At 31.6% G+C, this 13,352-nt stretch overlaps 1 protein-coding gene across 2 annotated transcripts in view; it reads left to right on the top strand.

Annotated features, from left to right (window-relative positions):
• CWF19L2 (CWF19 like cell cycle control factor 2) overlaps positions 1–13,352 on the top strand; it is a 121,292-nt gene that overhangs the window by 28,627 nt on the left and 79,313 nt on the right. For both annotated transcript variants that reach the window (XM_051986920.1, XM_051986921.1), the window contains exon 6: positions 1,728–1,821. In XM_051986920.1, the coding sequence (XP_051842880.1) occupies positions 1,728–1,821 (94 nt within the window). The remainder of the gene's footprint in view (positions 1–1,727; positions 1,822–13,352) is intronic.

The raw sequence follows: 13,352 nt of genomic DNA, 5'->3' as shown, positions 1-13,352 counted from the left end.
CTCAGATTATGAACCCCTGTTCTTGAAATTTTTGTTTAAATCCATAAGATACCTTTCAAAATGCTAACAATTCTAAAAAATATTAAGCAGTTGGCATGCATTTCCTTTCTACAAAAGTCTATTTGAAGTAGAACTGTTATTTATATTTCACTGATGCTTTAATGCTATTTAAAATGCATTAGTGTTTCTTTTCATATAAAACATAAGTCATTTAGCTCTTCTCAGCAATACAGTGTTCAAAACAATTCCAATAGACTTTAGATGGAAGATACCATCCATATCCAGAGAGAGAATTATGAAAACTAAATATGGATTGAAATATATTATTTTCACCTTTTTTGTTGTTTTGTTGTTGTTTTTTTGGTGGTTTTTCCCTTTTATTATGATTTTTCTTTCCCAATATGTCTCATATGGAAAATGTTAAAAATTAATTGTACAATGGATAAATGATGGACAGAGACAGCTACACCCAGAGAAGGAACACTGGGAAACGATGTGAACTATTTGCATTTTTGATTTTCTTCCCGAGTTATTTTTATCTTCTGAATCCAATTCTCCCTGTGCAACAGGAGAACTGTTCGGTTCTGCAAATATGTATTATATCTAGGATATACTGCAACATACTTAACATATATAGGACTGCTTGCCATCTTGGAGGGGGGGGTGGAGGGAGGGAGGGGAAAAAAACGAAACATAAGCGAGAGCAAGGGATAATGTTGTAAAAAATTACCCTGGCATGGATTCTGTCAATACAAAGTTATTATTAAATAAAATAAAATTTAAATTTAAAAAAAAATTAATTGTACAGGTGTAACCTATATCAGTTTGCATGCTGTCTTGGGGAGGGAGGAAGGAAAAATAATTGGAACTCAAAATTTTATGCAAATGAATGTTGAAAACCCTTTTTACTTGCTTTGGAAAAATAATATACTATTAAAATAAAAAAAATTTAAAGAATGACTAAAATAAGTCATTCTGTCAAAAAATCAAAGAAAACATTTAACATTTTGTTACATGGAGAGCAATAAAATCGTTATAGTACATTATCAATCTTTAATGTATACTTACTGAAAAAACAGAATTATAAAGCTGAAAAAACCTGCAAGATTTTCTAATCTAATTTAGTTTTTAAGGCATAGAATAGTTAAAGGACAACTAAATGGTACAGTGGGTAGAGTGCTAGGCCTAGAGTTGGGCCAACCTGAGTTTAAATCTAGCCCCAAATACTTATTAACTATGTGACTCTGGATAAGTCACTTAACTCTTATCTCAGTTTCCTTATCTGTAAAAGGTTGGAGAAGGAAATGGCAAAGCATTCCTGTAGCATTGCTAGAAAAACCCTAAAAGGAGCCATGAAAAGTTTGATACAGTTGAAATGACTGAACAGAAGTTAAATGATTTTCCCAAGCTCCTTATTTTTGTAGTGACTAGAGCTCAAATTAAAATGAGTATGTAATTATTCTTCATAAAAGTAATTCTGTATAAGTGATAGACTTTTGTAGAAAGGAAATTCATGCCAACTGCTTAATATTTTTTAGAATTGTTAGCATTTTGAAAGGTATCCTTATTTAAATATAACTTTCTGAAAAGGGAAACAAATCTGCACAAATCCCAAAATAACAATTTGTATCATAATTAGTATAGTCATAATTTATCAGGTATTTATAACACAAAAATAGTCTGTGCACTTTTTGTATTCTGACTCTTGAAAATGTTGTGTATTGTAGTCTAGACTTTCTGAAAGAGAGCTGAATCCTTACTGGAAAGATGGTGGAACAGGCCTACCACCAGAAGATACTAATCCATCACCAGTTGCTAAAGGTAAAAATGCAAATCTCTTTTAGGTTCCTTTTTATTCCTCTCAAAATAACTTGTTTTTGTTTTTAAAAACAGTAGATAACATTATGAAATTTAGATGGAGTAAAAGCCCCAATTTAAGATTTGGGAAATGTTAATTTCAAGTTTTTCTACTGACTGTGTGAATATTATTGATCTTGTAACCTGTGCCACATTCTGAATTAGTGTCACTTATTTTTCCATTTTCAAATCATTCAGCAAACATTTATTAAGTGACTGTTGTGCTTAGAATACTGTACTAATGTTCTAGGTCTTACTGAGTTTAGAAAAGATAGGGTCCCTGATCTTATGGAGCTTATGATTTGGTAAGGATTTAATTGCTCTCCTATGGCTTAATTATCATATATTCCAGTTACTTGTACCACCTAGTACAGAGTCAGAATTTGGAAAAAAAAGGAGTTATTTCTCTTTTGCCTCTTTCACTTGCCTCCTCCAAAACCCACAACAAAAAACCCCAACCACTCCCCTTTATTAAGGGGAAGCTTAACATTGCCAGGTATAGCTTTTCAGGTCCAGGTGTACAAGGTCATGCTGAGGTCAAGGACAACAATAGTCCCATGAGAATAAAAAGATAAAAAGAATCCTTCAGGTCTTTCTGACCTGGTTTGTGTAGGATTCACCAAATAATTTATCCATAGTTCATTCAGCCTATCCATAGTCTAGATGACTGCAACTATGAGACATAATGGGCCCTTAGCCCCTTGGACTTCAGGTGTTAGCAGAGTGAGTAACAGATCTATTTGGATCATCCCTCAACCTCCTCTTCCCAGACTAATCTCACTCTTGAGCATCATTTCCACATTATCAAATGCTTACTGGATTTTTATACTAGATGTCTCATAGGCATCTCAGACTGAACATATTTAAAACAGAATTGATTTTCTTTTTATCCAAACCCATCTGTCTTCTAAATTTCTTATATTTCTCTTGAAGACATCTTTCCCAATCACTCATGTTTAGAAACTTAACCTCATACTCTACTATTTACCCCTCATATATAATCAGTTGCCAGATATTACTTTTTGTTTTCACAATATCCCTTTCTAACTATTCACATTGCCACCACCTAAAATATTGCTGTGATCTCATTCTCTGCATTGTCTCTCCCAACACTAATCCTCCACACATTTGAGCAAGTGATTTTACTCAGTTCAGGTCTGACCGTGCCACTTCGTTTCTTAGTAAAGTCCGGTAAATCTCTGTTGCTTCTAGGATAAAATATCAACTCAATTTGGTTTTAAAGCCATTTATAATCTGGTTTCACTTTTCAGCTTCCTTATGCAGTACTGCATTTCTGGCATTTTACAGAATAACCACTTGGCCTCATTGATATTTTTTATAAGCAACACTCTCTTCTCACTCTAGGACTTAGTAATAACTGTCCCTCATTCCTGGTATGCACTCCTTCATTACCTTGTAAGACTCTACTCAGATATTATTTTTACATGAAGCTGGGTCTGCTACTCCTTAGAACTACTAGTCTTCTATTTCCCTAAACTACTTTATTCTGTTTATCTTTATATATGTACATGACTTCTCTAATATATAAGCTTGAGAACAAGGACTGCTTCATTTTTGTTTTTTTACCCCTGCCATTTAACACAGCTTTATACATATAGTAAATGTGTTCTTGTTCTTTAAAATATATAATAATTCTCTCTGGGGGAGAGAGCAGGTTTCTCGAGGAGATTTTCTGGAGGCAGTCTTAGTTGCAGTTGAAAGTAATAATCACCCAAATGCAGCCAGCTGGTAAAAATACAAACGTTTATTTTCTCCTTCAAAAGTAGCCTGGTTAATTGAGGCCTATCTCTCTGCTTGATTCCAAGAGCTCTTGCAGATTGTCCTTTGCTTCTGCCTCTGCTTTCTTCAGCCTCCAATCCAGCTCCACTTTTCATGTAATTCCGCTGAAATCTGTCTGAGAGCCTCTATCTGTATCTTATATATGAGAGAAAGGAATTGTGGGATATGAGAGAGAGGGATTATGGGTTTCTTCCCAGACTGCTCTCTGGCCCTAAGAGCTTCAAGGGAGATGTGAATTCACAAAGATACAAAGTTTACTTTGTGAATCTCCCATACTTGTGAACTCCAATGAGTAAAGGTGTGAAGACAAGCATTGTATCAATTAGTTCTACTTAGTACCTTGTTTCAGGTTCTGGCCCAAAACATCTTCTTGTAAGATCAGATCAATAATCTATCAACTCTAATGAGTTAGCAGTTTGTAAAGATCCCAACAAGTAAATGTAATAAATGCTTTTTCCTTAATTGAGTTGAAGAATACCTATATAGCCTTTACATACAATAATACATGAAAAATACATAAGTTGAAGAATAGTAAGAGGGATCATAGATCTAAATATGGGGGATAGGCAGTCAGGGAAGCCTTTAAGTAGAAGGTGATATTAAATAAGAGTTATCAGATTGCTTGTTGCCTTAGAGAGGGGAGAGATAGAGGAAAGAGGGAGAAAAAAAAATTGGAACACAGAATCTTATAAAAATAAATGTTGAAAGCTCTCTTTACATTTTTTTGGAAAAAGTAAAATACTATTGAGAAAAATTTTTTTAACAAAAAATAAAGGATTAAGAACATCAGTGCATAAAGAAAATTATTCTAACATCATTATGAAGAATTGGTTGAAAAAGGAAGAGAGTATAGGTAGGAAGATGGTAATACTGACTTGAATATAAGGATGATGGCAGTGGGAAAGAAGAGAGAAAGAGAATGGTTCTAGAAGATAAAGTAAATTTATTGACTATCATATTTAGAATTTATATATGTTTTTATTTGGACCATCTATGAATTACTAGTAGTAACACCTTGTATTTACATTTATGATAAATAGCAAAAACATTGCTAAATTATGTTCTTTTTGGAGCATTCTATAAACTGTTACTAAGATATTTTTTTTATTATTAGTTTGCTAACTGTTATATTCATTCATTAATATGCTAACTAATGTTTATTTTTATGCATTTAAAGTCTCTATAGATTTATTATTTATCAAAGCTACTGGTTCCTTAACCCTTAACTCTACCCTACTTTTATATCTTCATCTTATGTATTTTTTATATATCTATATTGTGTGTGTTATATTTTCCTCTGTAAAAATGCAAGTTCTTTGGGGGCAAGAACTGTATTTTTGTTGTCTTTTGTATCTGCAACACCAATTATAATGCCCAAAAGAATTTAATAAATAATTATTGGTTGATTTCATGTTTTGAACCAGGTGAAGAAGAAGCTCATAAATATACTACCTTTTTGAGAACTTCAATTTTATAACAAAAATTACAGTTTTAAAATATCTGAATAAGTATATTTGTTAAGTTTTCTGTTATTTGCTTTCTCTTATTTTTATTTTAATTAAGAGAATTTTATGTTTAGCATATATTGTACTTATACTTATAGGTTTCACTATTATAAATTTAAATTTTTCAATTATCATAATATTACTATTGAATTAACATTTATAGATTTTACCCATTTTTATCCATGGTGCCTTACATCATATTAGGAGATGCATGGTAAATTAGAAGTTAATATTTGTAATCATGACATGATATGAATCTACAAGGGCAGTGGGAGAAATGTTCTTTTCTGGAGTTTCTGAATAAAATACTATTTCTTTAAAAAATAGAAAATAGGTTAAAGTAAAAGTGAGAGACACTAAAGCCACATTATTTTTGTCCAAATCTGTTAACTGGAACCTTTTGGATGACAAAACCCTTCTTTTGGAATTTGAAATAATTTATTTGATTATTGGTTTTGATGAAGATCATAGATGAGAGTTCATATTTCTGTTTTAATTCTTTTCAGTCTCCATCACAGGAGTATTTTTCACCTGTGTGAAACATGATTTGAACTAAGGATAGTAGAGCTCTTTAGAGGCAAGGTAGTTCAAATGATAGATTGTTGAACCTGGTATCAGGAAGTTCTGAATTCAAATAGGATTGTTGATATTTAGTAAATGTATGATCTTGAGCAAGTCATTTGACATCTGTTTACCCCATTTCTCCTATTATAAAATTAGAATACTAATAGCATATTGTGAGAATCAAATGAGATAAAATATGTAGAACTTAACACAATATTTGGTATATTTTGTTATTGTTGTTCAGTCGTATTAGTTGTGTCCAATTCTTCATGACTCCATTTATGGTTTTCTTGGCAAAGACACTGAAGTAGTTTGTCATTTCCTTCCTGCTCATTTTACAGATGAGAAAACGGAGACAGACAGACTTGCACAATGTTACATAGCTAGAATTTCTGAGGTTACGTTTGAAATCGGGTCTTCCTGAATTAAGTCTTTGGTGAAGTCTTATCCATTGAGCCATTTAGCTGTTCCACCTTCTCCTCCTCCTCCTCCTCAGTCATCATTATCACAAGAACCTTGAATGGGAATCTTATTTTCTTGTAACTTGCTTTTTCTTTAAAAAAAAAAAAAAAATTAAACAAGCCATATTTGGGAAGCATGAGGCTTCTGTTTTAAAACAACTATATTTCCTATTTATTCCATTATTTTATTTTAAAAAACATAATTTTATTGATAATTTTTGTTTTTACCTCACATATTTCCTAGTTTTTCTCTGTTATTTTTGAGAGAATTAAAAAAAAATAGATCAGTGAGACTAATCAAAAACATCTAAAAAGTCTTATTATTATATGCAGTGTTCTTCATTTGTAGTAGTCCCCCCTTTTCTGCAAAGAAGAGAGAAGATGTCTTTTCATATCTTTTCTTTGGGGTCAAGTTAGGTTATGATCATTTTGTAGCATTCAGTTTTGATTTTATTGTTCTTTCCCTTTACATTGTTATAATCATTGTATATATTTCTTCCCCTCTTCTATCCACAGTTTTTCAGTTTGCATTAGCTCATATCAAAGTCTTATAATGCTTTTCCATAATCAATAATTTAATTGTTATTAGCACAATAACATTTTATTGCATTCATGCATAACAAGTTGATTTTTATCCCCAGTTGTTACATACCATGGAAATTTTCAAATACGCTAACTACTAAAAAAAACAAAACAAAACAAAACAAAAAACCCTCAATTTTATTTTATGTTCCGGATTTTCTCCCTTTCAAATTGCTTTCCAGAAGTGTTCATAGTTCTACCAATAGTGCATTAACATACCAGTTTTCCTATAGTCACTCTAGCATTTGCCACTTTCCTTTTTTGTTCTCTTAGTTAAGCTGATGGCTATAAGGCAAACCTCAGAATTATTTCAGAATTGTTTTAATATGTCTTTTATTATTAATAATTTAGAACATTTTGTTCTAGCTGGGGGTCTTTGGGTTTATTAAAAAACAAAACAACAACTTTGTTACTATGCTCACTTGCTTCAATTATATTGTGTGCTTAATCTCTTTTCATTGCTCAACATTTATTTATCTAGTATCAAATTGTTTTGGTGATTAAAGCTTTATAGCATAGTTTGAGATTGCTAGATATAACTTTTTTTCCTAATTTTTTCATTGATTTTTCCCCATTTTCTTGACCATTTGGGGAAAAGCTGATGATACAATGTATGCCAGATCTGGAGTCAGGAAGACCTGAATTAAAATTTAATTCAGGGAATAGCTTCAGATATTAAATAAGCGGTGTGACATTGAGCAAGTTATTTTGTATTTGTTTACTTAAATTTCCTCATTTGTAAAGCAAGGATATAATAGCATCTATATGCCAGAGTTGTTGTGAGGATCAAATAAAATAATTATAATCAAGCATTTTTCAAAGTGCTTTGCACATAGTAAACACTATATTAATGTTAGCTATTAATGTAATTATTAGTTTTAGATAAATTTTTCTAATTTTTTTCTAGTTCTCTGAAGTAATTCTTTGGAATTTTCATTTATACAACATTGAATACATTAATTTAGGTAATATTGTTAGTAATACTTTATCATGTTGGCTTGGCCTATCCATTAAAAAACTGATATTTTCCCACTTATTTAAATAAAAATGTATAATTGTCTTTGTATGTTTTGCAACTATGTTCATATAATTTTTCTATCTGTCTTGGTGAGCAATCATTTTATGCAGACTGTAATTGTTTTAATTAGAATTTTTCTCTCCCTGCTAGATTTTGTTGATAATTTACAGAAGTAGTAATTATTAGTTAATTTCTTCAGCTTTATCCTTAAATCTTATTTTGCATCTCTGTCTGTCTGCCTATCTATCTATCTATCTATCTATCCATTTATCTATCTATCCTTGATGATGCAATGTAACGCCTAGAGTCTATAAAAGAATTAGACGTAGATAGGGAATCAATGGTGAAATCTATCAATCCTTTGTGACATTATACTTAGAAGAGATAGGGGAAAATAAACTATTTTACCAAATTTAAAAAAAGCAACAAAAACTTAGCTTTACCAATTTTGTATAGTTTCTAGATTTGTTGTAGAGGAAGTGTGCTGGACAAACTAGAAAAAAAAAAGGTTCCTTTCATGCTATCATCTTAATCCTGCTTCTGTATACTGCAGTTTAGAAAACCACAGTGAGAACCTGTTTGAAGTTAAATAGTATATTGAGTTGTTACACTGTATTGATGTATTGTGTTCTGCAGTTCTTTGATTTTGTTGGTTTGAGTATTGTTTGCATTAATGGTCTTGTTGTTGTGGCTAAAAATTCATCAAACTGTGGATAATCATTTGTTAATCCTTTTGAATCTCAAAAAACAGAAATTTACTTAGTATATACAAAAAGTCTACATCTTGGTAGTTACTTATATATTGCTAGAATGGCCTTCAAATCCAGGAATAACAATTCTTGATATTCATGAATTCATGCAGGAGTCGATGTAATAAAAATGGTAAGAAAAAGTGGTAGGTGTAAATAATAGTAAAAATTCCAGTATATTTAGAATACACTTGTATTTCTAACAAAAAGTGTAATGGGCTGAGGCTTGAGTTGATGCACTGAGGTCCCAAGCACATGAAGCTAAATAGTAATTGGACCATACTCTATTAATATATAAGCTTGGAAAAAGAATGGCCCCGCCCACTCTTTGTGCAAGTCCTGATGTGTTGTATAGGAAATGACGATTTTGGTGGGTGGAGGCAGGGGAGGGGAAAAGGAAGGGGAAGGAGAGACTTTTGGGATTGCCATTGCCACGGTTTGCTCAGCTCACATCTCTCTCTGTTAGTTGGCTTCCTGTCGCAACTGCCCATATTGCTATCGCAATCTTTCTTGCCTATATTTGCTATCGCAATCTTTATTCACCTCTTCACTTCAATAAATATTGAAGATTTTTCCCTTAACCTGAATTCCTGACTCCGGCTGATTTTAAATACGCGGTCATTACAAAAAAGGGTATTTTTCAGTCATAAATATAAAGTTTTGTGAAAAGTATATAGAGCTTTCTTTATGCAGATACAATATTGATTAATCTGCAACATTAAGGAAAAATAGGAACAAACAAAGGCTGGAAATACAAATGTATCATAGTACTTATTGTAGCAACAATTCAAAATTTATGAGTTGTATAATGATTTCAAAAATTTTCAAAAACAATTTTTCTTGTTAAATTTTCCTTTAATTTAGGATATGTGTACCAATTTAATTCTGTTAAACTCAATTAAACAAACACTAATTGACTGTGACAATAGTTGGGTTTATGTAATTCTTTAAATTTTGCAAAGTGATTTAGAAAGATTATTTTATTTGATCTTCACAACAACCTTTTGGAGAAGGTTCTGTTACTATCTTATACATTTTATTGTTAAGGAAACAAGTTAAGAGAGATTAAATGACTTTCATAGGGTCATGTAGCTTGTAATGTATGAGATAGGATTTGAAATCAGGTCTTTCTGATTCCTAAGTACTCTCTTCCATCCATCATGCCACCTAGTTATCTCCAACATGCCTATCACAGGCAAGACCTTATGTTAGATTCTGTTGATACCAACTCAAAAATGAAAGTTCTTCCCCTTATTCTAGTAGAATACAATAGATTCACAAGAAGTACAAAGTAAAAGAAGTAATTACAAGAGTTCTCAAAACTGAGGTGATTAAGAAATGAAGTAGCATCTTGTTTTCAAGGAAATTTGGTATGCTGTGAGATGAGTGAGGAAAAACTTCATTCCAGTAATGGGGAACAGCCTATGGAAAACATGGAGTCAAGAATTAAAATGATGTGTTGAATGGATAATAGATCGGTTTGACTGGATTATAGAGTGTGAAGGGGAAGAGTAGGATAAAACAAAGTTATATGGAAGTTCTATTGTAAATTCTTCTACTCTAAGTGATAAGTGGAGATTTTATATCTTATCCTATAGCCAAAAAAATGTAATTGATGCTTTTGAGTAGCAAAGTTCATGGTCAGATATATTTTAGGACCATTACTTTGCCAAGTGTGTGGAGTATGATTAAAGAAAGGGAAAGACTGGAAGTATTGAGACTGATTAAGAAGGTATTGCAGTAGTCCAGGCAAAAGGTGATAAAAGTGTTGAATTATGTTAGAGTCTATTTAGAGAAGTGCCAAACATGTTATAAAGGTAGAATTATTAAAGCCTAGTAATTGATTAGATGTGGGGATCAGGGAATGGGAAATCAAACATATCATTAATGTTTTTTGAACCTGCAGAACTAAAAGTTCTGCAGTAGAACCCAAAGCCCAATAGAAATGGGCTTTATTTTTGGTATAATGGTTGTGGTATGAGGCTTATTTTTTATTTTGGGGGGGATATGCTGAGTTTGAAGTGCTGATGGGGCATTCAAGTGTAGATGGACTGGAGACAGTTGGGAATAAAGGACTGGAATTAGAGAGGGGGAAGACATATTCATAGAGATAATAAATTTGATCTTTTAGTTATTTGAGAGATAATTAAATGTATGTGTAAACAATTATTTGGAAAGACTTAGGAAACTAATCCTTAATTATACAGCATTATTTCTTGTACTACATATGAAATTAGTTTTTTTGTATCACAATTTAGTAATTCTTTGAAATCCTAATAAAAATAACAACTAATTTTCTTCCATTCTCTTTGTAAAAATCTTTATTACATTGTAGTTAATGGAGAATGCTGTTGACAAATCATCTTGGCCAGTAATATTTCTTTTGCTTTTTTTGTAGTGTGATTTCTTTTCTCTTCATTATTAAATAGTTTTTAGTATACTGGTAATAACTGTTAAGAATCACTTTGTTTCCCCACTCCCATTTCCCTTGTTTACTCTCTTCTAATATTAAAGAATTAAAGGTAAATTTTGATAATCTTACTTATAAACATAATCACTATTATTTCTAATTATGGGATGAACACTATTTGAGAATAGAGTATATAATCATTAAGTTATGTAATTAATATATAAGAAATAATATTGCTTTTATGGTGATAGAATTGGTTTGAAAATGTTTATTAGTAATGGATTTGCATGATTATTAGGAAAAATATCTAGCATTTATATAGTGCTTTAAGGTTTGCAAATCACTTTACATACTAAATGATTTGATGATTGTTTATTTTCCATATAGGCAAAATTTTTTAAAGTAATAGTTTTTTACTTAAAGTCTATAATTTGTATCTGTATATTGGTTATTTGCTAAATCTATTCCAGTGTCTCCTCATGACCCTGGGTTTTCTAGGGCTATGTCAGTGGAACACATACTCTTATAGGATCTATGGATCTGATGATGGAAATGTGTGTCATAGAAATTTATTGCTGAAGTTGGAGACTTAATTGTTGGGTTTGTTTTCTTCTTCTTGCCATAACAATTCATAAAACTGTCTAAAAATGTGGAGGCATTGAAATTTGTGGAGGGAGTTTATTTATCAGGAGTTTCTCACACTTTGAACTCATAGGTCTATAGCCTCTGGTCTCCCCTTCTCTCTGAAATCAGTGTGGAGGTAAATGAACTTGAAATTAAAAGTTTCTTAAAAATGATTCCCTGATTCAAACTAACTCTATGTAAATTGTTTACATTACTTTTTTTAATACATTTATGAACTTAGCTCATTTTGCCAGCACATTAGTAATAAATAATTGGTAATAATAAATGTTTGCCACATGATCTCAATTGGGTCTTTGATGCAACAAGACAGTCCATATGCTATTGTTATTCACTATGGGGACTTTTCTAAATCTTGTATGTAGTCTTCTTTACACATCTTTGGCTCCCTTTCCCTCTGTTTTCTGGTGAGAACCTTATTCTTTGTTTCACTGAAAAAAAAAAAACAAAAAACACAACCACCACCTATTTCCCTTCCTCCTTATCTCCCAGCAGTTAAGTGTCTTCAAATCTTGATATCTCTTTTAAACCATCAAAAAGAAGAGGTATTCCTTCTTGTGAAGGCAAACTCCTTTATGTGCCCAAGTGATCCCATTTTTTCCTCTCTTCTCTGGCAGATTATAATCTTTGTTATCCCCTTCTTCTCACCTCTTTACTTATCTTTTATCTTTCTATATCGATTCACTGCTTCCTTGCTATATATAAATCTGCTCATGTTTACATCATCTTCACAATATCCTCTCTTAATCCATCGATTCCCAAAAATTCTTTTCCTATAGCTTTCCCTTTTATGACTAAACTTCTTGAGAAGGCTAACCACAATAGTTATCTCTACTTCTTTTCTTCTCTTTTCCTTTCTTAACTCTTTAGAGTCTGACTTTTGACTTCATTATTCAACTGAAACTGCTCTTTCCATTTACCAGTGATCTTTTAATTGCCAAATTTAGTGGTCTTTTCTTTATCCTAATCCTTCTTCACTGTATGCAGTCTTTGGTATTGTTGATCACTTTCTTCTCTTTGTTACTCTCTTCTATATTCTGAGATATAACTCTATTTTACTTTTGCTACCATCTAACTACTCTATTTTAGTCTACTTAGCTGGATCTAGATTGTTCCCACTAATTGTTGTCCCACAGGACTGTTTCCTGGGTCTTTTTCTCTTCTCTCTATATACCATTTCATTTATCCACTCCCAGAAATATATATATCTAGCCCCAACTTATTCTTTATAGCATCAAATACAAACTCCTTTGTTTGGTGTTTAAAGCTCTTCCAATCTGGCTCCAATTTAGTTTTTTTCAGATATTATACAGCAATCTTTAGTCAAGCCAAACTTAAAAGAATTTTTAAAAAATATAATATCTTATTTTCCCCCTATTTACATGTTAAAACAATTGTTTTACTTTTTTAAAAAAAGTTTTAATTTCCAGATTGTATGTTTCCCTCCTTCAATATGTTACACATTTGTAATCTCTCAAACATTTCCATATTAGTCATTTTGTATATACAGGGAGATTCAAACAAAAAGAAAGATAGATAGCATGTCTCAGTCTCTATTCAGACAATATCAGTTCTTTTCCTGGGGATGGGTATTATATTTGATCATGAATCCTTTGGAATTGTCTTGGATCATTCATTGTATTACTGAGAGTAGCTGAGTCATTTATAATTCTTCATTAGACAATATTTCTATTATTGTGTACAACATTATTCTGGTTCCACTAATTTCACTTTGCATCAGTTCAAGTAAGTCTTTCTAGGTTT

This window comes from Antechinus flavipes, chromosome 3, assembly GCF_016432865.1.
Source record: "Antechinus flavipes isolate AdamAnt ecotype Samford, QLD, Australia chromosome 3, AdamAnt_v2, whole genome shotgun sequence".
NCBI classification, from domain to species: Eukaryota; Metazoa; Chordata; class Mammalia; order Dasyuromorphia; family Dasyuridae; genus Antechinus; species Antechinus flavipes.
Note: the sequence above shows the minus strand (reverse complement) of the source record. Positions and strands in the feature narration are given on the sequence as shown.